Source organism: Embiotoca jacksoni, unplaced genomic scaffold, assembly GCF_022577435.1.
Source record: "Embiotoca jacksoni isolate LCO1_2020_lvr unplaced genomic scaffold, fEmbJac1.0.p SCAF_19, whole genome shotgun sequence".
NCBI classification, from domain to species: Eukaryota; Metazoa; Chordata; class Actinopteri; family Embiotocidae; genus Embiotoca; species Embiotoca jacksoni.
Genome location: NW_027185329.1, coordinates 6,588,695 through 6,613,314, shown reverse-complemented (window position 1 = coordinate 6,613,314; position 24,620 = coordinate 6,588,695). Strand labels below are relative to the sequence as shown.

Here is a 24,620-nt window from a genome sequence, read left to right as displayed (position 1 = left end):
AAAAAAATAATCAGTTTTTTAGAGTGCAAGGACAATTGCTGTCTTTTGTGGGAGATCATTAATGCAGGATTTTACGTCAGCTCCCACCTACCTGTCCCACCTGGACGTGGGTGTCTTCGATGGAGTGGGAGTAACCTTTGATCAGCTGTTTCATCTGGCGCAGGTGAGTCTCCTCGATTTCCTGAAACTTCTACTCAAACATGTACAAGTACGCACACAAACAAACAAAGACAGTGAAACAAAATGTAAAAAAAAAAACCAACCTGTTACTACGTGAACTCCTCAAAAATCCACTGTTGGATAATTTATCTTCTCATCTTATTTAAATAGCATTTTACATCATCACCATGAAGGCACATAGTCACATTAAATCCACCCACAACTCAATAAATTAACATCAAAGCATCAACTTGAAAAAAAAAACAGGCTCTTTTAGATGCTGCAAATATACATTTCCTGCACATGCAAATGCAAATTCAGTGTGTATGTCCTAAGAGGTAAATTCCAGTTTTCCATCATACATCTGCTCGGGCTTTTCTTAATATTTGTGTAAATATCTTTGACTTGGTGCTTCTGTTTTGTGTGATTTTATTTGTTGAATATGATTTGTGTTTTCTTCATGTTTATTGCTCTGGTTGTTGAGATTTGTTTTCTCTGGTGTGTTTCAGGTGCATTCAGACAAGCAACCAGATTCTTATAAACAGAGAATAAAAACGTTATGCACTAAAGTGAAAAGATCCTTTGACAGAGAGCTGAGATGCAGAGAGGCAGTCAGCCAGCAGAAGAGGCTGGGGGATGCCAGGTCGTTAAACCGGCGATAATTCGAGAGGATTTAGTATTTAAGTTTGATCCTGCTCTTTATTCAGCCAGTTCATTTGTCGCCGTCTGCTTCAGGGGAATTGTCTTGATATAGTGCCTCTGGCTTTTGTTGGGGAAGTGAACTTATGAGCAGAGTTGTGCCAGTTCCTTTTCTCCAATTAAACCCGGCAAAATCTGGGCACAGAGAGCAAACATAAAACACTCTCAGCACACCAAAAGGAAAGGAAGGACTCTGGCAGTGTGTTCGTAGGTGACTAGAGTTTAAAAAAATTAGCATGGACCATATATAAAAAGGGGCATAGCATCCAACTCTTAAAAGTTAAGCCTAAATTAATCTAAGTGCAATTCCAGTGAGGGCCACTTGGGTTTGGCTTCAGAAACCCTCTGGATCCAATAGACTCCCATTCATAAAGCGTCAACTTCTCTCATGAAATACAAAATCAGTTATTATGGTGTCATTACCTAAATTCACTCCTTTTGATCAGTGCTCTGGTGGTTCTTTTGAAAGTATTTCCATAATTAATCAGATATTCTGCCTCAAAGAGCAGCTTGGGTGCAGACAGATTTCTGGAAAAGGCGGGCTGACATAGTGTCACTGTTCACTTCTGGCTTACAAAAACCAAGATGGTGACAACCAGAATGCCCGACTGAATGCTTTAAAAATGTCGGTTCACAAACCAACGTGTTACGTCACGGTGGTTTGCAGCTTAACAATCAGTTGATTAGTGGAAAATCATTAATTATTTTGATAATCAATCTAAATGCCTAAAAAATAGTTTGTTTCCAAAACGTGTAGAAAAGCTCTCTATTATTAAAAATGGACTATGTTTAGGTATTTGAGACATTTTTCAATATTTTTTGATATTTTATAGAACAAACAAACAATAAATTAATCAAGACAAGTATCTCTGCTTTATTATTTGGTCGTGTTGCCTCATAATAAGAAGGATTAAAGAGCTGCATTACTTGCCGTCACATGATGTTCAGTGTTGATGCATGATAAGACTCATTAAAACTGTCCGATCGATGTGTTACCTGTCAGTCCAAATGATTTCATGTTTACAGCACGTGGTTTGGTTATAAAAAGGCAGCGTGACTACGAACCAGACCAGAACGGAAAAAGCATCAACCCGTGTTTAATTTTAATTTTGTTTTCTATTTGATCGTCTTCAGTCTCCTCTAATAAAAAGCACTGGTCTCGGATTTACCGGTTTACTATTTATATGGTCTTCCTCCATTTCATCTCTCATCATCTGTTGACGTGTGTTGTTCTCCCAGGTACCAAATACTCCCTCATAATTATGACCAGACCTTCTCCTTCAAAAGGATAATTGGTCACAAGGATTTCAGACATCATTTCAAATGTAAAACACAGAAGCACTCATTGGGGTTTGTTGAAGATTTCCATGGAAACAGCAGCCGTAACCATGGAAGTGTGGAGGCAGTGATTAAGGGTAATGAGCATGAGCCGGGTGCAGGATGTGTGTGTGGGTGGGTGTTTAGGAGTCGGGGGTTGAGGTTTCCTTTTTAGGGGGAAGCACGATGTAGTATAATAAATGAAAGATGGAGTTCTTGTGTGGTGGGAGGCAGCAGAGACGGTGAGTCAGGGAGGGTTGGAAGAAGATGAAACCAAAATGAAGGAGAAATATTTCAAAAAAACACCTCGTCCGAGGGTGGGAGATAAAAAGTGGCCCTTGGCCCAGCTGGAGTCGGAGCTGACCTGTGCAGACTCGCTCATCTTCTGCTCAAACTCTCCTCCCACGCGGTTGTACTTCTCGATGCACACCGCGAACGACTCCGCCGCTTTCTTAGACTTCAGCTCCGCCTAGTGAAAAGAAAAGGAAGAGAACAATAATGGCCTTTAGGCTAGTGATTCATTCACAAACCCGAAAAAAAAAAAAAAAATGAATAGCTCGATAAGTGAATGGGAACAATTACTGCCTCATAATTACAACTAGTCCATTCTGTATTCAGTTTGCACTAATGATACTTTCAATGATTACCTAACTGGAACAAATCAAATATATTTCAATTATGTCTGACATGAGGGTCGGTAAAACTCTCATCTCCTGAAGGATGCATGAAGCACTTTATGCTTACCATACAGACAAAAATAACGTGACATCCAAAAGCTCATTATAGGATTCTGATCAACAAATTCCAGTTCACAACAACAGACAAAGAAAGAGGTGCAACAACTAATTTATTCAACACAGCCTGACACACTCACATTTTTCCTATTTAGTTAATATCAGCTGTAAACATTTATATTGCATCATGAAGCCCTCAACAACCTCTTAGAAATAATTAATGTCTTTAGTTTGAAGGATCGATCCTTCCAGAATATTAAATTATGTTGCCAAAGTTTTCAAAGGCACTATTTCTTCAGAAATGTCTCTGAAGGTAGACCGAACCGCACTCGTGCATTATACAAACATGACCTGAAAAACTTAAGATAGAGCAGTTCAAACTTTGAGAGTCTGTAAATTATCTGAAACTGCAGAAGTTTTTAAAATGTCTTTTATGCAATTAGCACCACAAACTGAATACTATTCACTTCCATTATACTGAGGCAGAAGCAGAAATCTCAGGTGGTCATCTTAAAACCTGAACAAATAATACAAAAACTATCTGCTGTCCTGAAACAACAACAACAGGTAAATTCAGCTTCTTTGCAATTTGTGTAACTGAAACTCTAATTTATTTCATGGGACACACATTCAGCTTCAGTTTTGTGCAGAATTGTTGTCAAATGAAAGCTAAAAGTGGTGGCTCACCTTCTCCAGTTCTTTCTGTGGTCCTCCCTCCTTCCTGAGCCGGTCCAGCTCCAAACACTTGGTGTGGTAACCCTCCTTGGACTTCTGAAGGTGACCGCTCTGAACCTGCAGCGCCTGCACAGCCTCCACCGTCCCGACCATCTCCTCCTTCGTCTGGGTGACACAGAATAAGACAACACATGGACATAATGTGCACATCATCATTGTACTTCATACTTTAAGGGCAGATGCAGCAGTTACCACGAAGGAGAAGACAGTAATTCGATTTGCTGTGAGATCAATTAGATCAGGGCGACAGAGGCTCAATGCAGGTCGAGCAGCAAGAAAATATTCACCCACTGCATCGTCACAGACAAAGACAAAGTGTTGTGTCTGGGCGGTAGCAAAGTACGTCTTCTCTTCTCAGATACGTACCTTGCGGTGAATTTTGACCTGCTCGTCTCCATACTTGTTGATGTCCCGGATCAGATCGTTCATCTTTTTCATCAGCTCGAGGTGGCAGAGGGCCAGTTTATCTGAGGACACCCTGAACACGTCCCACATGGGAGCAAAAGTCCTGAGAAATACACCAAAAATCAGACACACACACACACACACACACACAAAATGTATTCTAGTATTAAATGTCACCCTATGGAAAAATTACATCTAAGGAAAGAGCTTCCACAAGCCAAAAATACTTTTTCATTTTGGCTCAATTAATAGAAGCTTGTAATTTACCTGTGTAACAAGACAGTCAAAGAAACATTTAATAATAAAATGAATAGGTAATAACATTAATACTTTCTGTTTGAAATCCATCTGTCAATATTCCAAGACAGGCAAAGGCACCCCTGAGCAGTGAGCATTTTATTATTATATTATTACATACTATAAAAACAACTGAAAAGGTCTTTGGGGTGGAGGCAGTCGGGATAATGTTGTCATAACTATATTAACTACACTTCGAACCAATGAGACAAGAACAAAAAGAAACATGAATACAGAAATCTGTCAAATAATCAAAACTTCCCATCTGTGATCATGAGGGATCGAGTCATTTATATTAAGATGACAATTAAGTTTTCAGAGTCTTTAATTGGTTGTTCTGCTCTCATTTGCACGAGTCAGCCTTGTTTAGTGCTTTTTGACACACTTTCCATCTCTTTGTATGTATACAGAAATGTGGAGGACCACGTACGAGTTAAACCACAGTCTAAATGGCAGAGAAGATGTCATTTTAATCATAAATATGGACATGTGGTGATACAGATGGTACTCATCCTTATCTCATACGCAGCCATATGACCATTACATCTATAATGGCAAAAACAACAGCTTCTGGGGAATACGTGCTACTGTAATGCTGTCCTGTGTTTACATGGCGGCACTCACCCCTGTGGACTTCCATTGCTGGCCATTTTAGCCAGTTTGTTCATCGATTTGGAGTAAGTCTCCTCGATGGCAGCCCTGCAAACACAAACATGTGAACACGAGCACAAGAACTGATGCAGGAAATCTAATTTAGGGATATCCAGGGGTGTGTGTGTGTGTGTGCGAGGTCTGAAGATGTACACGTTTTCTTGTTGTTTCCCCCACTAAAGTCGAAGTTGCCAATAACATGACAAGGGAGACTAATGTTGTGCGAATCCCCTGAAATGTAAATTCCTCTAAACAGCCGTCAGACCGGTAAATGTAATGTACTCCAACAGCCCTTCCTCACACTCTTACTCACTATTGCCTCTGCTAATGGCCTCATATGTTATGTTCTCCATGTGGAGCTTACTTTGGTCCCAACGCTGGGCCTCCACCACCCGAGTGTGTGACACGAAGATTAATTTTCATCAGCGATGGGCAACTGTTTCAGCAAGCCACATTTAAATGATAAATAGACGAGTTTCACGAGGCTGGCCATGAAACTTTAATAACCATTTGTAGACCCAGGAGACGAAGAAAGAGGGAGAATTGATCCAAATAACCTGAGGGGGACCAGAATATGTATTATTGTTGTTGTTTATCCTGAGCAGAGAGGCTGATGTTGTACTGGGGACCCGACTGTGTCACAAACAGGACATATCTATATATTTTCAATATATATTTTTGTATATTAATTTATATTGTTGGATATTTTTATTTGATCAATTTATATTATTTGTCAACAGCCAAAGGGTTTGATGAAAAAAAAATAACACCAAGATATTTAACTGGCTCATGACAAATACTTTTTTTTCTCATTTTTACACAACAAAGTATTTTAACTTGTTAACGTAATTCAATGATTCATCAATTATCAAAATAGAAACTTACTAAAGACCACCTAATTGATTAAATGACTAACTACAGGCTGGTCTCTGCTCTGTTCCCTCCATCACTGGTCCTTAAATAAGTCAGGTCAACTAAATCTTATTTTCACGGACACTTTCCATCCTCAGACTCAACTAACCAGCCTTAGCGGTTCAGCGTATCTTCATCAGACTGAGTACCGTAGTGACGGCAGTGAATGAGAATATGGCTGAGGAGTTGTTACGGTGCTTTAACCGAGTGTTTCTTATATCAAAATGAGCTTTCAGTGAAGCAGCGAGAGAAGGAGGACATTTATCAACCCAATTGCCTTGCCTTCATTCTGCAGGATCACATACTATTTTTTCATTTCCTGACTGCTGATTTGTTGTCTGCTGCTGTCCTGAGCAGATAAGCGAATTTCCCCCAGAGAGGAATGTGCACAGGCGCTCTGAATCAACGTCGGGGTTATATCACCGAGCTGACAGTGGGCTCTGTGTGTGTCCGCTTCCAGCTGTGAAAGAAACAAACTCCTGCGGGTACCTCATTACTGCCCTCAATGTACTCACTGCTGACCACTAATTAGTGGACAAAGCTGAATATGACAGCTATCCAATTTAGAAGACCCGTTTAGTTTTGTAATTGACCGTCCCAATTACACACTGCTGCACAGCAAATATGCGTTTTACGATGATAACAAAGAAGGTGGAGGAAACCAAAATTCAACACGCCTGCTGCGCCTCGTTACGGTGGCAGAGCTGTGATTGAAGAGGAGGTGTTTTGGGAGGATGAAACTGTTTGAGAGAATTCAAACCCAGCAGTCGGCACACAGGCGAAAAAGATACACGTGTGTACTGCGGGAAGCTCAGAGGTCAACCAAATACAGTGTCAGTCTCTTTAAAAGTAGAGGACAGGGGTTAAAGGTCAGAGCAGAGACAGATGTCTGAAGCCGCTCAAACAAAGAGACACCTGTTTAAGTGTTCTCTCCACATTCTGCTGGCAGAGCTTTGAAACGGCATAAATCACCAACACCTTGTTAGATGCAGCGGGAGATGAAATCCTAAACCCTTCATTTATAATCGTCGAGCATTTCACGCAACCTTGGCGCAATCTCCCATCTCTCCTTCGGAGTACGCAGAGGAGTCAAGAACGTAGAGTTTCTCCTCCACCCGAGTCCCATCACTACCCGCCACCTCCCACACACACATATTCACAAATACACGCAAACCTTACCTCTCTCGGACAAACTCGGCTAGCTCCTTGGTTGCCAGCTGGCCATGCTTCATGTTGTGATACAGCACGTCAAAGCCGGCATTCTTCTCCCCCTGCCGAGGTACAAATGAGACACGCGCACACACACACACACACACACACACACACAGTCTGTTAGCACCAAACGGCAAAGCAACAGTATAAAGTCAAAGAGAGTTTGCTTCAGTATCTTTATTTGTGATGATATTCCTCTGAAGACGTCGGTGTCTCCTGAAAGGCTCAACAAACAAAACAAATGATATAACACTACGCTCTATCATCTTTTCTCCACCTCTAATTGAGAAAGAAAAATATCACCAGTGAGCAACAATTTTCATGTTCACATGATCGCTGTCAAAATAAAAAAATTTAACATTTAGTGCTCGATTGATTTCTTGTGCTTATTTAAGATCTTCTTTCTATACATTCTTGTGGTGCAACTGGCCGTCCATCCAGGATGCATTTAAAATCACACCTAAGCCTTCCACACCAGCACACCTCTTGCTGCAGCACATCCGCTGGAACTTAACTCCGTGTCTGTTGTTCATCTGTCGAGCATGAAAACCTCAGGGCCAAACATGACTCGGTACTATTAAAATGTGAGAAAACCACAGAACTGGGTTAAAAGTTGCCAACCTTGCAGCGAAGCAGATTTAACAGAGACGACATCACCACCTCACACCCGTCACTGTTGTAATTATACAAACCTACACCTGTCTTAGCTTAAGTCTGTCTAAATCTGACGGTGCCGGAAGCAGCAGCAGTGCTGCAGACAGGCTGCATCGAACATTCAGCCTCACCAAATTTTTCCAGTGAACAGACGGCCGGGCTGCAGGCGCAGACAGAAACACACACAGCTGCTTCTCGGGACCTAAAAATACCCCCGCTGGAGGAGAACAGAGCAGTTCCCAGGTACCAGGGGAATGGCTGGAATGCCAAAGAAGGGTCACCAGTAACACACACACGCGCACACACACACACACACACATGCGCACACGCACATGCACCACATAGCGGGCATAAAAAGCAGAGACACAGCCGGAGCTCTCGACTCCCAGCGAGCGGGAAGAGAAACACTTGTTTTGGGAGGTGCAGACAGGTTGATGACACAAAACCAGACAGAAAACCTCCGGCAAAGTCATTCACTGCGGCGGCGGCGCTGCTGACATCAACACATTCTCAACACAGAATAAGCATCCACGCGCTAAAGTGGACAGAATTTTTTTTTACTTGTAACAATATTTGTTAATGATTATTGCATTATCCATGAGGGTGATTGGTAGTTTTTTATTTCCTGTCTAATAAAGTTTCAGGATCTCTGGTCCACTGAAAAAAGTACTTGATCAATCAAATAATCAATACAAAGGGAAAAGATCATCATCCATCACAATTTTGAAAATAAGGCTGCGCATGTTGGGGGTTAGTTACATCATCCTGAAATAAACACGTCACTGCTTTGAAATAACTTTATTTAAAGTAGGCTAAAAGACAGACAGAACATCCTATTTTCTTATCTTTTTAACAAATGACAGGGTTTTTGTATGATAATAAAACAGCTGACTGCTTTGACATTAGCTGTTTATTAACAGTGAATGGGCCTTCTGCATGTCCGACAGTGTTGTTTATTAACTGCTCTATTCAAAGGATGACCATTACTGTCTCTAGGTTTTGTCTCTTCGTTGCAGTTGACAGATGCTTTCTGTTGAAACTCGACCTTCTGCTCAGAAAGGCGAGCTGCCAGTTTAAGCCTTCAAAACACACACGTACACACACAGAAACACACCTGCCTCTCCACAGCACCTGTGCACCACTGCTAGCAGACTGTTACGGGCGTAAAAAACACAGGGTTCAATGATAACAGTCTCGTCAGGACAGCTGCTCATAAAGTCTCCATCATCATACAGTCTCTTTACAGAGAGGAAGTAGTTTCTGACTTTCTATATACCACTGCTAGTTTAAGTTTATTCCACTGTCACATTCTCCAGGTTTGACACAAGTAAAGCTCTCGGGACGCTTCATCAGAGCAGCTTGTTGGATGGCTCAATAGCTTTGTAAACTTCACGCTGACCAATCTATTTCTGTTTCTTTTTCTGTGCACAATTAATGCAACAATATGAATGCATTTCAAGAGAGACTGACTAAAAATGCGCACCGTTAACCCCATATTGGTGTCATAAAAGAACTGATGTCGGATACCCAGCCGTAGAAAGAGTTGCCTGTCAATTATTATTGTTATTGTTAACAACTCCCATCAAAAGACGAAAACCAACCACATATTGATCCTAATAATAATTACCGTCCATTCACCTAGAGCATCATAAAGCTTATTGCTGTGCTAAAAGCTCAATCGTTCACCCGAAACTATTGAGCGCTCGAGCCACATGGTTGTACTGGATGACATGTTTGTTACAATGAATACAGGCACTGTAGATTATTTTGTGAAATCTACGCATCCGACTTCCTGCTGCTGTAAATATTCATGAGAACGACAAACGCCATCAATCAGCAGCTGGAAATGGTTAACAACATTTCACAGTTTTGGTCATTTAGTAATCATGTATTTCTAACCTGTTTTTTGAAGATGCATGTATTCAGTATGAATCCAGAATATTTTGAAAGTATTAAGAGATAGAAAACAGATCAGTGCTTTTATTTTGGGACTGTTGACAATAATAAAACTATTGAGTACCATCCTCATCTTCTAACACTGATTCTGATGTTTACAAATCAATGAAAAACTTACATAAAAAAAGATGCATTACCATGGGTGAAATACTTACAAGCCAAAACAGTTCAATCTCCTGTCTCATGTGGCTCACCGTAGGGGAACACACCTTTAACTGAACTAAGGTGAGACCGCACTGACAGGTCTGTCCTCACTGCCTGAACACTACAGTCCTGTTTGCGTCTAACCAGATGAGAGATGCACGTTGAGTCATGCCGAGACACGTTACGAGAGATCTGCAAACCCGCTGACTTCGTCTTCAAGTGTCTTCAAGTGCCATAATTTATTCCTTAAGCCTTTAGTGAATGAAAATCCCTCATGTCTGATATATGCAAACTCCCTCTCTTCTCTCCCCTCTTGCTGATCTCTTTTTCTTCAATTTAGTTGACCGTTTTGGTTACGCATGATGGAGTCCATTACCATGACAATGAGGAGAGTGATGGGAGGGGAGAAGAAAGGAGCGGGAAGGGGGGAGGTTTATGGGGAAGTGTAAAATCTGTACGTGGACAACTTTCTCATTAAGAGTTAGTGGATCACTGAAGGCAGTGGGGGATCTGCTCAAATTTGTTAAAGAGGGTTGTGTTGCAGGAAAATGATCATTTCATCTCAGTAAATTACATTCCAGCACTGGTCTGTTAAGTTGTTAAGATCTCCAGTTTTTTCCCAAACTGATCTGGGACAAGGACTTTAGAGGTTTATTAACAGGTGTAATGATTGTCACTCTCAGGTCTCAAAGCAAAAAAAATATTAACACACTTTTCATCACTTTTTATGAAGGCAAACCCGAGACTTAGAAAAGTTCTTCGGGGGTCAACGTTCAGGTTCAACTAGGAGTCCGAGCAGCTGATTGGTGGAGACACTGAAGGCTTACACGAGTTGTATTCTATATCATTCTAACAAATTTTGAATAATACAATTTATTCCGTTTTAAACTAATCTTGTTAGTGTCAGAAAATTTGAACATTTCATGTATTATTCTTCATCTAAGACTGAGTTTGCTCTTTTGAGATCATGAGGACCAAAACTATTGTTTGATTTTAATGAAGTGGTTTTATTGTTTATATGTTAATCATCTGCCGTTTCTAATAGACCTCACTTCAGGCAGCAGTAAAAGCACGACCCATTTAAAAGTCTGGCACACTGCACAGAATCATTTTCAGAAGCATTTACAGTATTGTTATACCTACAGCTTTCTGATGCCAAACCGTTTCCATGCAGTTAAAAAGTTCACTATCAGGTCAGGTAATTTAATAAGGATCGAAGGCTTTGTAGACCATTGATATCAATTTGTTCCAGAAAACCTTCTCAGATTTCATGAACACGGTGACCGCACTGAAGATCTTTGAGGTTCAGAGCTGCTGCTGTAGGAATAATGTGCCTCAGCGGATGTGATAATACTCTGATGAGTTTTCTCTGTTATAACAAATGTTTTAAAAGCTTCACTATAAAAGAATATGAACCTTATAAGCCTGTTTCCTCCACTAGTGGGCAATTACCTGCGAATGTATTGAGAAAACTGATAAAAGAGAAACATTTTAAAAAAACATCATTTATTTACTTATTCTATACTGTCTGAACCAGCAGACACATTTCTCTCCCTTAACCACTGCTTCATCTGTGCATGTGTGAGTCTGTGTTAGAGTTTTTTAACTGCTCTCACTTGATTCTAATCACACACACATCTTCAGACTTCCCTTCAGGCTTCTATGAAACAAATTACAGACAGTGAGGAAAGCTCGGGGCCTTCTTCAAAGCTGCTTCACGTCAACAAATAAAAGATCCTCCTCTGCATCTTAATCATCTGACTTGTGCTGTTGATCACAAATGGACTATGAGAACTTTCACAAATAATTTTTATCCTTAAAACAAGTTGAAATGACCTCAGTTATACCTACAAATCTAAATACTTCCTCATTGTGGTATAGCAAGACACAAAGACAGCTGTCTCTTTCCTCAAACATGAACATGGACCTCTCTTTCCCCTAACCGGATCAATGCACTACTCACTGGTCAATTTTCAAACCTCAAATATATCTTGTGTTTTATAAACATTGACTTTCTCCTAATTCTATTTTCCAAAACCAGAACAAAATGTCTTTCAAATATAAAAAAACAAATAACTTCCTTTAGTGCTCTAAAAGAGGCACCAGATCGTACAAAAAGAACAGACTGGTATGGTAAAGTAGACTTCAGTTGGATGGATGGATTCTGTGTAAAAACTGTTTATACTTTCTAACTCTGAAAACACACACAAAGTGCAGTTCATCAAAACCTCTTCTACAACATCCCAAGTGAACAAAAAACAAAAAAAACTATCATTCACAAAAAAACACTGGCTTGTTGGTATTTCCTTGAACCTGTCACAATTGTTATGGGTAGTGCTAGGCCCATGAAGCAGTGACAGTGTCCTTTGGGGAGGCGAGCCCGGATATTAAAATGGCCAAATCCTTCTTGGATTCCTCTTTTGAAAGAGAGAAAAACGGTAATGCACAAATATAGTGGAATAGGAGGAGAATGTTGCCTGGAATAGTCGGGCGAGTCAGACTATTAAGAGGCACCGGCAGGATTACATTTCAAATGTACGCACACAATTTGCCCGGCAGCTCGGTAGACTGTTTTTTTCAAATTATCCTAACGAGTACTGTATAGCGTTACACCATCGTTAGTAAAACTTATCTCTTCCAAATTGTAATTGCAGCTGCAGGCTAACTCGTGCAGCAACACATTTATGTTTCGAGTTTTCTATGGTCACCGTCAAATTCTATAACGGGTATCTATTTCACCTTCCCACATTGTGCACTTATGGTTCACTTATGAGTCACAGCTTATATTTTATGTATGCTAATTTAATTTATCTATGTTGAAATTTTCCAGAACTGCATGTTTAATCAAAATTACCAACATCTATTTAACTTGGTTGCATTATTTTGAAGTTATGATGGAAGAGTGGCTGCTGGTAATTGGGAGGGGAGGTGTCCAAGAAAAATGGATGCGACCGGGGCCAATCACAGTTACTCTGCAGCAGACAGCCTGCACGTCTACGAAGCGAGCGAGTGAGAGAGGAAGAGACAAACTGATTCAAGTTACCGACACAACACCCTCAGAAAACTTGAAATCAACCTATCTGCATCATAACGGCATTTAATAAGTGCAGCCAAAACACAAGACAGGATCTGCTGTTCTCACAATTTGATTTTCAAGAATGTATATTTTCCAAAAAAACTAAATCATAAAGAAAATGTACGCATAGTGGATGCAGGATTACAGTTGACGGCGCCAATGATAAAATAAAGTAGTTTTTCCTGTTATATTATTCCTACTGCACTGCACTTCTACACTTCTTTTGTTTTGCTAGAATTTGAACATACTGCGTGTAGGACCGGGAAAGCGAAGTGTTGCTCAGCTTGGCTTTGACTTTCTAATAAAGTGCTTCTTTCTCTGGCAACATCTAGAACTGTGTCCTTAGTTCTGGCTAATGGTCAAATCTGCCTTTACAGTCTGTTGGAGAGGATCCGATGTCTGACTACATTCCTGCTCCGTAACACAGTCCTTCAGTCGTATCAAACACAGGTGGGACTACAGAGCAGAACATGAGGCAAAGCAGCTCAGGCTCTGCAGATATAATAATATCAAAAACTGCTGCTATGAACCACTCTTAGCATATATCACTTTACATTTAAGGACAGCAACAGTCTGTAACTAGTATTGAATATGAAGGTCACGTTAATATTGCAGGTCTTTGCACAGCTGCTCTAATCTGTGTGGATGCTTGTCCATGATGTTAACATCTGACTGCACAAAATAAGATTTCACTTTCTGCATGAGATTTGACACTTTTTTGGATTTAATGTGGTGTTTTGTTTTCAGCTTCTTCAGGTTTGCTCTCCTGCGTCAAAAAAAAACAACAACTTCTAAAAGGTCATCGTGCACTCAGCCAGAATCCAAAGGACTTATTTAGAGGTGGTACAATAAAATAAATCTGTGCACTTATGTTTGGTTATTTGAGAGAAATACTATCCCCATTGTTGGATATACTTTACTATGCTTAGGTGTATCTTTAAGCGAAATAAACCTGCAAGATAAAGTGGCACAGGTGTTAATAAGAAAAGAATATCAAATGGATCTCTGCTTGAAGATTTTGCTGCTGGTTTTAGACACATTTCACTCAGGGTATTATAAGTGTCTGTTTTTTGTTTGTATTCAGGCATCTCCAGTAATGTCAGCTATTACAATTACAATATTTTTTGTTGCCCAGTCAACATGTTTTAAAGGGGGGGGGGGGGGGGGGGGGGGCGGCAAAATTATGACAGTTATCACAGGTAAATGACAAAAAAATGTACTTTCTTTCACAGCAATTATTACAGGCGGCAAGTGACTCGTCAAACCGCACATTTCACAAGATCCAGTTCGGTGCACAACATAACGCAGCTGCCTCACTGTACATCAAGCTGCTGTCAAAAGTAAGGCGGACATTTTCCACCGCCTGCGTCAGACACTACAGCATGAAGCCGTCCTAGCAGGCTGCTGGCCGGTCCATTAGCGAGGCTGAGTGTTTTTCGCTGACTCACAGAAAGTGTTCCTGCTGACCGGGCAGGTTGAGCAGAATGAACAATGCCACAGCAGAGAGGTGTCAATAACATCAGGAGCAGGTAGCAGCAGCCCAACATCACTGATGGCTGATGACTGATTTGTTGAGTCAGTCTGAGAAAAGTCAACCTTTTGCAAGTCTGCAAGATTTCTCATTTTCCCTGCTGAGAGAGGAAAGATAGAAACATGGATAGTTCCTGGAATAATGTATCTATATCCTGTCAAGGTATATGCAAGTTTAAATCGTGATAGTAATATTTACCTTTACATAAGTTTTTAAAAAAAACGATTTAATTCTTCACTCGAACCAAAATGGTTGATGGATTTTTTTTTTTTTTTTACCCACCCCAAACGCTACACAATCATTTCGTGTTGCAAAGTTATTTTCCTCCGTATTCTGCCTTTTTCACACACGGGAACACAAATTTAGCAACGTTTATATTGATCTATCTTGGCTCGTAATGTGCCTTGGCAAAGCACAGAACCAGGACGAACAAACTGAGAAAGACCGAAAGCAAGGACAGAAGGAAGAGAGCCGAGACAGGAGGAGAGATAAAATCAAGGAAGAAGTCTGAAGGAGGGAAAGAAACATGGAAACATGGAAAGGAGACCGATTTTCCGTGTGTGTTTACGGTGCTTCACCCCGAGAGAAAACCACAGGACTCGATGAGAGGGGAGGGCAGCAATGCTGGCATCATTAAACTGAGACGCAGGCAATAATAAAAAGCCACTGGGCGGTGTTTCTGTGCAACACAGTATCTGCTGGGAAAGAAGCAGCCATCTTTAAAAAGGGGCGATAGAAGTTTTTTGTACATTGTACACCCAGAACTGAATAATACGTTGACCTTTACAGTTTGAAATAATTCATTTAAATCTATCTCGATAACATGCAGACTGACTTTGTGCATCTGTACTGTACACCACCGAAGACAATCCTTCTGTCTATCTTGATGATATCGTGTCATTTTTTTCCCAACAAGTAAAACCCAAACAAAAGGAGGCTACTGTGTGAGTGAAGCAGTCAAGGTACTAACCACAGTGTCTCCATTGAGTTATATCAGCTATATCTTTTATTCCGTTTTTTTAAACCAGTGCAACCTCAGAAACACCTCACTGTGTTTCTGCAGTAAGTTCCATTAATCGATTGAGCTCAACAGAAAATGTACTTGGTCAACACTTTGAGTTGTTATTTTAATCAAAAGTGCCCGTCCTTAACTGTTTACAAATAAATGTGAAGATTTTATGCTTTTTTTTGGTCATATGATCATAAACAGAACATCTTTTGTTTCTAGACTGCTGGTCAGAGAAAACAACACAAATTTCAAGGTCTGAGAATTTTCTTCTTTTGATATACAGTATATATATTTAACAAACTAAGAGACTCATTTACTAATCAAGAAAATAATCAACAGATTAACTGACAGTGATGCCAATCATTGTTTACGGCCCTGCTTGAAGCTGAGGGCCACCAGATGCCACGAGGTATATTGGAGAAGGCAGCAAAATAATGACACTCACCGTTTTTCACCAAGAACCCTAAAACTAATCAATACCCCTACACTTTCATGTTTGCTGCATGTCAGTGAGTTTGTAGTAATTTGCTTAAACATATGTTATTCTAGTAATCTGCTCCATGCAAGAATAAAATCCAGTGGAATCTTACAACCCTAATCCTTATCACTGCAGTTTATATAATGCTATAGGAAACATATCCCCATATGTATATTTTCAGTTAATCAAATTATCCCAAGCCTAAAAGTGCCACACAGTGAAACTGGAGCCTTTTGAGTCCGGGGCCCTGGTCACATGCTGACTTGGCTTAAATGTGTGGTTTTCTGCAGCACATAATAATGAAGGAAAATAGTTCACTTTTTATGCAGGTTCTGTACATTCAGTAATTACACTGATAGGAGGCTGACAGGTGATTGGCTAATCGATCACAACAAGCACTTTCATTGCATAAATTACTCAGAGCAGCACATCGTAACATCAGGAAACCATCTTTCAATCCAATTCCTGAGGGAAACTGTGGATTGGTGCTTCAGCTTGGACTAGAAGCAGTTTGAGGGACAGGGATCATGCATCTGAGAAACACTGAAGTCAATCAGAGCATGCTGAAAAAATACTTCCCCTAATCATATATGAAAAAAAAATATTTTTGTAATTCCTCTAAAGGAAATACTATTTTGATTCAAATTCCCAGAATAACCGAGCGGGACCAATCCTTACGGAGACACAAATTCTGTTCCTAAGACTTAGCAGCGCCTTAATTTGCTGAGGATGTACTTAATTACAGCTGATGGGCTTCCCTCTGTGGCCCATGAGCACAGCTCTTATATAGTAAATGGAAAAGGACAGCGTGCCATGAGGAGGCTTTGTGAGCGGCTGTGAATGTTCTTGAGCCAAACAAGACGAGTCTCTGTGTGTGACTCCTTCCCAAGCGGCCGTGCTGGCTAATTAACTAAAGGGTTGATTTGTATTACACAGATACTTGAGTCTGAAAGCAGGCTGGGAGGGAAACACATAAGCGTATATATATATATATATTTATTTATTTTTTTAAATACGCTGGACAACGAACCAAAGACCGACCATCATTCAGATAAAAGCAGACCAGAGATGTTTGAGATATCCCTGGCTGTTGTACTCTGATGTACAGGGAATGATCTACAGGTAGCAACTCCTCCTCACCTTTATCGCAGGTTTAAACCTACATAAAAAGTTCAAAAATACTTTCCAGAAAAGAGCCTTCAATGTCCTAAAACCATTTCATGATTTGAGCTAAGTGTGTAATTTTAGTTCAACATGCCAAAACTATTACTGAGGACTTTTCTCAGTCTGAAAAGGTAAAGCAGAAGAATTAGGGCACACCTGAAATAGATGCATGAGGTGTGCAGGGACGGAGCAGAGAGGAGAAAGTGATGATGGAGGGGAACAGCTGACAGAGTCACCGGAGGATCAGGGAGGTGTTGGCGGGATGAAAGAGAGTCTTGCTCCTCTGCTGTCCACATCTGCCTAAAGCTGCTAATGAGGCCATTAAGTATTGCAAAAATGAAGCTAATTAGGCCATAATTAAGTCACATTTCCATGTCATGTTACTATTTTTTGGTACACTTGTAAAATCTAAAGGAATCTAACACATGTTTTCTCTGCGAGGCTTCTGATGACTCCGCATTAGAAAGGCGATGGTTCAACGCAACTTTACAGTTAGCTGGGGTCTACTGTTGTCTATTGTTGAAATTTGTTTCTAATATTCCCCGAGAGTATTGGTGTGACACCCAGATTTTGTGTTTATAAAATTGTAATTCACACAAGCAGACAGACACTAGAGGTCAGAATCAAACCATGGCGCTTTCTTAGTCTCGACTAATATCTGTCTTTGCCTTCAACTATCCAAAAGTGTCAAATGTAAAAAGTTGAAGTGACAAGTTTCATCAGAGTCTCACCGCAGGTTCAATTTTAGCTCTTGCATTCAAAATCATTTTGAAGATGTGAATCAACACAAAGACGCATCCAGTTAAAATGTTTCATCTTGAGTTTAAAATTTAAACTTCCTGAGGTTTTATTGATCTTCATCATAAATCCAGAAAGAAATACAAGAGGAGGAAGGCTGAAGGAAAATAACAAAGTTGGGATTTCTGGTGAGTTTTAACACACAGAAATGATCGTCGCATCTGTTGCTCGCAATCTTGCAGCTATTGTCTGTACAGTTGTTGTCTTTTTTGAAACACAAACAGGCCAGGGGTCTGAATCTAAGCTTTGATCAGACCGTGAGGGTTTTATGTATTGTTGAGATACTGGTAATGAAACTCGGATATCAATTGGCCTAAGAAACAACTAGACAATGTACCACCTGCTACGTGCCAAACAGGTTTATCAAATCAATTTAAAGGTCACGAATTTCCATGACATAATAACCGCAATTTAAAAGTAATTTCCATCACACAGCTGACATTATCTCTGCCTACGAGAATAATCTGAACGAGATGGCTTTCTATGTGTCAGAAATAAGCAGAGGTCTGAATACAAGATTGATCTCTATTGTTAGCAAACACTTCCTGTTTGTACCTGACAAAGCAACTGGGAGCGGGATGCCGAGCCATCCACCAAGAATATAAATGAAGTGACTCGTAGCTGTGATTCAGCTATAATTGGTGAATAAGTTATAAGAGGCCGTTAAAAGATTAATGTAACCATCGTATGCAGGTGTCCTGCATCATTATACAGACTCTTTTTCCGGTGTTATCAAGACACTTACCCAGAAGTTGTTCTGAAAGAAGGCCATTGTCACTCAGAGGTTCACAGCAATCTGGAAAAAAGAAAAAAAAAGAAGAGCTGCATTAGAGAAAAGGCTGATGTCAAGATATTTCTTTTTCAGGCTGTCTGACCTCTATTTTCTACAGTGCAAGTGATGGAGAGAAAGGCCTCAAGGATGGCTTTTGGGTTTCCTGTAACAGTCTGAAAGATGTAATTATTTTTTTAACCTTTTCTCTGCTCCCTTGACAATAAAGTACAGAATCAAAGTCTCAGCAAATTGCACTTTAAACAAGCTTCTGGAGAGTCCTGGCTTTGTAAAAACTCCTGAGACACCTTCGGTGGAGGAAGGGAGCTCCTCGGGGAGGGTAAGTGGAGAGGAGCTTAACAAATGACTTCAAAGGATAAACTTAGAGGATGGATGGAGCTGAGGAAGGGAGGAGGGAGGAGGGAGGAGGAGGAGTGACAGGGGAGATGGGGGAGATCGATGAAGGGAACGAAGGCAGAGGAGACGGAGGACACCACCAAGGAGATGATCGGCGCTGGTGGAACAGATAGATGCTGTACTCAGCCATGATCGGCTCATTCAGAATCTGCATTTATCATATAAAATCACTCTTACTGCTGCTTTTACAGTACAATATTCTTTCTAGCAGCCACTTTGTTTAACAACATGATATACTGCTGTTTGATTGACATGCCCGGGGTGCAGTCAGGTTTGCAGTGGGTGGGCGTAGTGTCCCCTTGGATGATGGTCACTTCCAGCTCCAAAAAACCAAGATGACGAAAGGCAAAATGCCAGATTCGAGGCTTCAAAAACGAAAGCTCACAAACCAATGGGTGATGTTACAGTTGGTTTCCACTATGGAATTATTATATTGTAGTATGAATTTATGTAACAGTCACAGAAATCCTTGTTTCTGTTCAGGTGGATCATAAAAGTTAACATTTAGTGTTTCTGCCCACAAAACATTTTTAAAGGTATTTCCTTCCTCACGGAACCTGCATTAAACAAAAGATTATTTTGTTAGTCACCTGAATATATGCTGTGTGAATCCAAAATCACCCCTCAGACGTGTTTTTGTTTGACTTCCATTGACCTCATTTTGTCAATGACACATTTTCACAACGTGAATTGTGAAAGAATTTATAAGATAATGTCTTCATTAAACTTTCTTTAATTAAACCAGGCATAAGCACACAGACGGTCTTGTGTAGGGGCAACCATGCCGAGTTAATGACATGCACCCTGCGACTCTACCAAACACACTCCATGTATGCACGGACGGGAAAATAACATCATAACACAACAGAGCGCCGTGTTATCCAGAAAATAGATAAATACAAAAATAAAACATACCTCCTTAACCTTTGAGGTTTGACTTGGCCTGGTGTTTTCATGAGTGAGGCATTTTTAATTGGCTGGTGGCAGCAGGAAATACACAGCAGCGGCAGCAGCTGAACATACACCTTTTGACCCCCTTGAGCATGCACGCACGCACACAGACATACACACACACACGTTAAAGAAACACACACAAAAACACTGGAATCTGGTCCTGTCCTTTCCAAGAGAATCCATAATGTGGCAAGTGTCTCCCCTGGGCTGCCCTCATACTGGGTTACTGTTATCTACAATTGTGCCAAGTATGCGTGCGTGTGCGTGTGCGTGTGCTGACAACAGCCCTTTCCCTGTATTGGCACAGACTCTGCTCTGGCCTGGTGACCTGGCATCAGGCAGCAGGAACACGCGTAGAAACAAAAACAGCACGACCTACACACACGTACGTACACACACGTGACACACCTCACACTTTGTTAATTAGCTCAGCAGTGGGACTGGAGGCCCTGCAGACAGCTTTCGGTTTGGCAGATCAGGACAGTCCGACACAGGAGGGAGAGAAATACAGAAATATTGTAGAGCAGCCGGACACCGTGATAAATCAATGTAAACTTTTCTTGATTTCCAGTGAAACTGCGTCATGATAATATGATCCCGTCATAGTTTTCCAAATTGTTAACTTTAAACCGCCATAATTAAAGAACAACAACAAAATACTTTATTAAAATTTGTTTTTGCATGCATGAAAAACCTTGTCAGATTAGTTACAAAATTTACAATTCTGTGCACAACAACATGTGGTCAAACCTGTTGGCATGAAGTATTTTAAACTTAAAATATATTAATTTATTGTGCTGGATCATTCCTGATTTGTATAATTCCAGGGTTATCACCAAAGGTTTGGTAAGCAACAGATTACATTTTGTCTTTACAGTGGGCTGATTGATTGGTTGGACTTCAGGTTATCCATCACTGGTATCTAATGGAAAAATGCAATATGTGCAATGATGAAACATTGAGATAGCATCAGTACTTCAATCATTTGAGTTTATACCCCACCCATACCATTTAAAAACCATCTTAACAATATTACTTAAATTAAAAGTAATGTTTTTTTCTGAAATTTCAAACGGTAAACATTTTAAACTCACTACTAATAAATGCTGCCTGGGCAGATTTCCATGGCTAAATACCCATACAGTGGCTGTGATCCTGACCAAACCACCAGATGGTTTTCATGCAAGCAGAAAGGGGGGCACAGGGAGGACAGCAGATAAAAAACAGACGCACCATGATGGAGGGGGGAGACTGGTGTACCATACTGTAACATACTGTAGATCTGAGCTAATTAGCCATTTTTGCTCTAATCCTCTCAGTTTTGACACAGCAGAATCCAGACACACAAAGACACAGAGAGCGAGGTGTGCGTCAGGACCCCATGTGGGACACAGTGGGATGTATAGAAGTAGCTGACATCCAGCATTCTCCATCTGGTTCCAACTAGACGTTCAGCTGAAATCAGCTCGGAGGCAAACGAGGCCCCGAGAAGAAGTGGGACACGCTGTGACCTTGATTTCTCGTGCTCAAGATCATTTTTTATTCAGAAATTATACGTCGGCACAAATTCGGTTCTTGCAGTGTGTGTGTCCCTAAGCACATATAGTTGAACCACAACGGCAAATATCAACGGACTGACACTGAATCATAAACACCCCGAACAGAAACACGGACAGGGGACACTTTCAGGCTTCATCATTTTGAGTTTCCTCAGTGCATCACACTAAAGATCTGCTGTGGTGACTGATTATTCAGACAGCTATATATTATTCTTATAAAAATGAGAAAATTCAATTTTCCAATAACGTAGTAAGCAGGTCTTCCCTGAATGTTGATATGTTTAAACTTGACTGGCAGACAGCTGAATCAATGTTATTCTGAATACTACCTTAAGACAAAAATGGGCCAATTTGTCAGAAACATTTTTATTTCTTATGTTAACCGCAAGTTGTTTTCAAAAACTGTAGTGACAGCAGATAAATAAACACGACAAATGATTTTGTGGTTCAATTTTGCATCTGAAGAAGTTAATTCAGGTGAACCAAGATTCTTAGAAAATCAGTTTCTAGTCACTGTTACAGAGATAAAGTGATACCAGCAAAGAGAAATGTCTGACACAGACTTCTGTATCTGTAATCCCAAAAACAAACTGACTCAGTTACTCTCTGGTCGCTGCACATCCCCATCTTTGTCAAAGCATCATTTCCTCAATATTATCCATCCTACTTTATTACCTTCTTCATTTATTTTTATTTTTTTTTAGCTTTTGTATCATCTTCAAGGATTGTTCCCAGAAATGTGACCAAATTCAAAAAGGAGCAGATGTTTCTCATGCAGTAAATCAGGGAACCTAAAAGCTGCTCTTAAAGATAAAAAAAAAAGAAAAGAAAAAAAAGAAAAGGTCACAGAAAAGAAAGAGTCTTCAGGGACTCTGAGGCAGTGCAGCAAAAAAAACAAAAACAGGCAGTAACAGTCTTTACTTGGTGTTGCTCTGGGCGGAAATCATAAAACATGTGGTGAGATTATTGGAAAATGCAAAATGAAGAACAAAAAACATTTGGAATAAAAAGTAAAGAAGAACAAGTATGCTATTCTGAGACTTGTTTCCAAATTAGATGTCAGCAGCATTAAAAATGAATGCCTGTTATCACCGTCCTGTAATCCTGTTTGCCGGCCAGGCTGTTTATGTTTAATCACAACTAATCAACCCTCATTTTTGATGCTACGTAAATGATTATGTGTGACAAGTCAGAGAGTCACACACACACACACACACACAGATAAATAAGCAGAAGGGCCTGAAGAGACAGAACAGCAGCACCTCAAACACAGGTTTGAGGTGAGCGTCATTTCTTTAAAGGACACACAGACAAAGAATGCAGCCAGCTTCATCAATGAAGACACACTGACCTCTTCTCCTGCCTGACGACACACAGATGGCTGCCATGAAAAATTAGGACTTAAAAGAAGCAGATGGGGAGGAGAGAGAGAGAGCGAGAGAGAGAAAGTCTCACATGGCAACAAATACCATCCACAACCCATTTAATTCCTGCAGGAAATAAATGACACGTCCTCTCCGCCCATATAAGCAGCGCTGTTTTGATTTTCTTTCCTCTTGCTGTTGCCAGACATGAGTCTCCTAGCAGATGTCTCTCTCTGAAGGAAGGTCAAAACAAACTCCCGCCTCCTCACCAAATCTACCTGCCTCTCTCCCTCCTCCGGGTGAGAGAGGAGACGAGAGAGCTCGGGCAGAGTTCCTCCCCCAGGTGTGTCCTCACACTGTCGGTGAAAGCAGCTCTCCTCCTCTGGCTCAAGGAGCAAAATAAAAATGGAATTGGGTTAAATGTAATGACACAGCTGAGCGTGGAGTAAAGATGCTTCGCTAACCTCTGAACGGGCACATTTGTCACGAGCTCAGGGAGAAAAAAGCAGATGGGAGAAGGAAAATTTACACAAAGGAATAGAGGAAAGAAGGAAAAAGGACAGGTGGAGGTGAAAAACAGAGACGAGGGAGGGGAGGTGGGTGGCAAGACCCAGAGATAAAGCAAACACAGGCATACTGCAGAATCAGACGGGTAAACACAAACAAGCCTCCGAACAATTGAAGGACAAGATGAAAAATGGCGCAAAAAGCTAAGTGACAAAGTGGCGAAGGCGTAATAGATGGAAAAGGTTCATGCAGCAAACGTTGTCATTTAGAAATGAGATCACAGAGGTGTTAGTTGAGATCGCGTTTTTATTATGCTAATTTTAATAATATTATTTGGGCACAACCAATCAGATCCCTGAATGGCAACCCGAGTGCGAGGCTGTGCTTTGAGCTAGACGCTAACAACTAATCTTGCCAACACACTCGCATCGAAAAACATACTGCTGTTTACCATGCCCGTCATCTGAGTTTAACACGTGTGCAGTTATCATTACCCACAAAATACAGCTGACAACGATGGGAATGCTGTTAGTTTTGTAAAAAAGTTTCTGAATTATTAGTTGTACAAAATGAGTAATTTGAAGAATTAATTCAGGGAAACAGTGACCGGCACTTTCGTCAATAAAACACAAAAATAATCAGCAGCTCAATCGGTAATGAAAAGTAGTGCCCTTATGTGGTTTTGGAAAATATCTTCAAATTCATCAGACAGTGAGATCCCAGCAATGCAGTCAGAATTACTATTATTACTTAAGTGCAGGTGTGACAGAGAGAGGACGAGCACAAACAGAGTGAATTTATGGAGCCGCTGGACTGCAGATCGACTCGTCTGTCCTTCAGTATTAGTTTTAAACCTGATTTGGCCAAGCGTGGAGGAGAGATCATTCTGTGTCGGGCCTAATTTCCCTTTCACCTCCACTGACAGTCTTCTGCCACATCCACCAGCATGGGATGACTCACTGCTGAGGCTGGTAATTTAGAGCAAGGCTTCACTATGGTGGTTCAGTAGTTTCTTCCATGAATATAAAACCTCAATGACGATGTGATCAGTTGGTTTTGTTTTTTTCCCACCAAACAAGCAAACAAAGAGCATATTTTGCATATTTACGTCAGTTGTAA

At 40.6% G+C, this 24,620-nt stretch overlaps 1 protein-coding gene across 7 annotated transcripts in view; it reads right to left on the bottom strand.

The window, feature by feature from the left end:
- Positions 1 to 24,620, bottom strand: part of fcho1 (FCH and mu domain containing endocytic adaptor 1) — a 52,203-nt gene that overhangs the window by 20,973 nt on the left and 6,610 nt on the right. For all 7 annotated transcript variants that reach the window (XM_069153213.1, XM_069153218.1, XM_069153215.1 and 4 more), the window contains exons 2-8: positions 18,677 to 18,727; positions 7,089 to 7,180; positions 4,971 to 5,045; positions 4,011 to 4,152; positions 3,597 to 3,749; positions 2,540 to 2,644; positions 92 to 190 (exon numbers count right to left, since the gene is read on the bottom strand). In XM_069153213.1, the coding sequence (XP_069009314.1) occupies positions 92 to 190; positions 2,540 to 2,644; positions 3,597 to 3,749; positions 4,011 to 4,152; positions 4,971 to 5,045; positions 7,089 to 7,180; positions 18,677 to 18,703 (693 nt within the window). In that variant the 5' untranslated portion in view covers positions 18,704 to 18,727. The remainder of the gene's footprint in view (positions 1 to 91; positions 191 to 2,539; positions 2,645 to 3,596; positions 3,750 to 4,010; positions 4,153 to 4,970; positions 5,046 to 7,088; positions 7,181 to 18,676; positions 18,728 to 24,620) is intronic.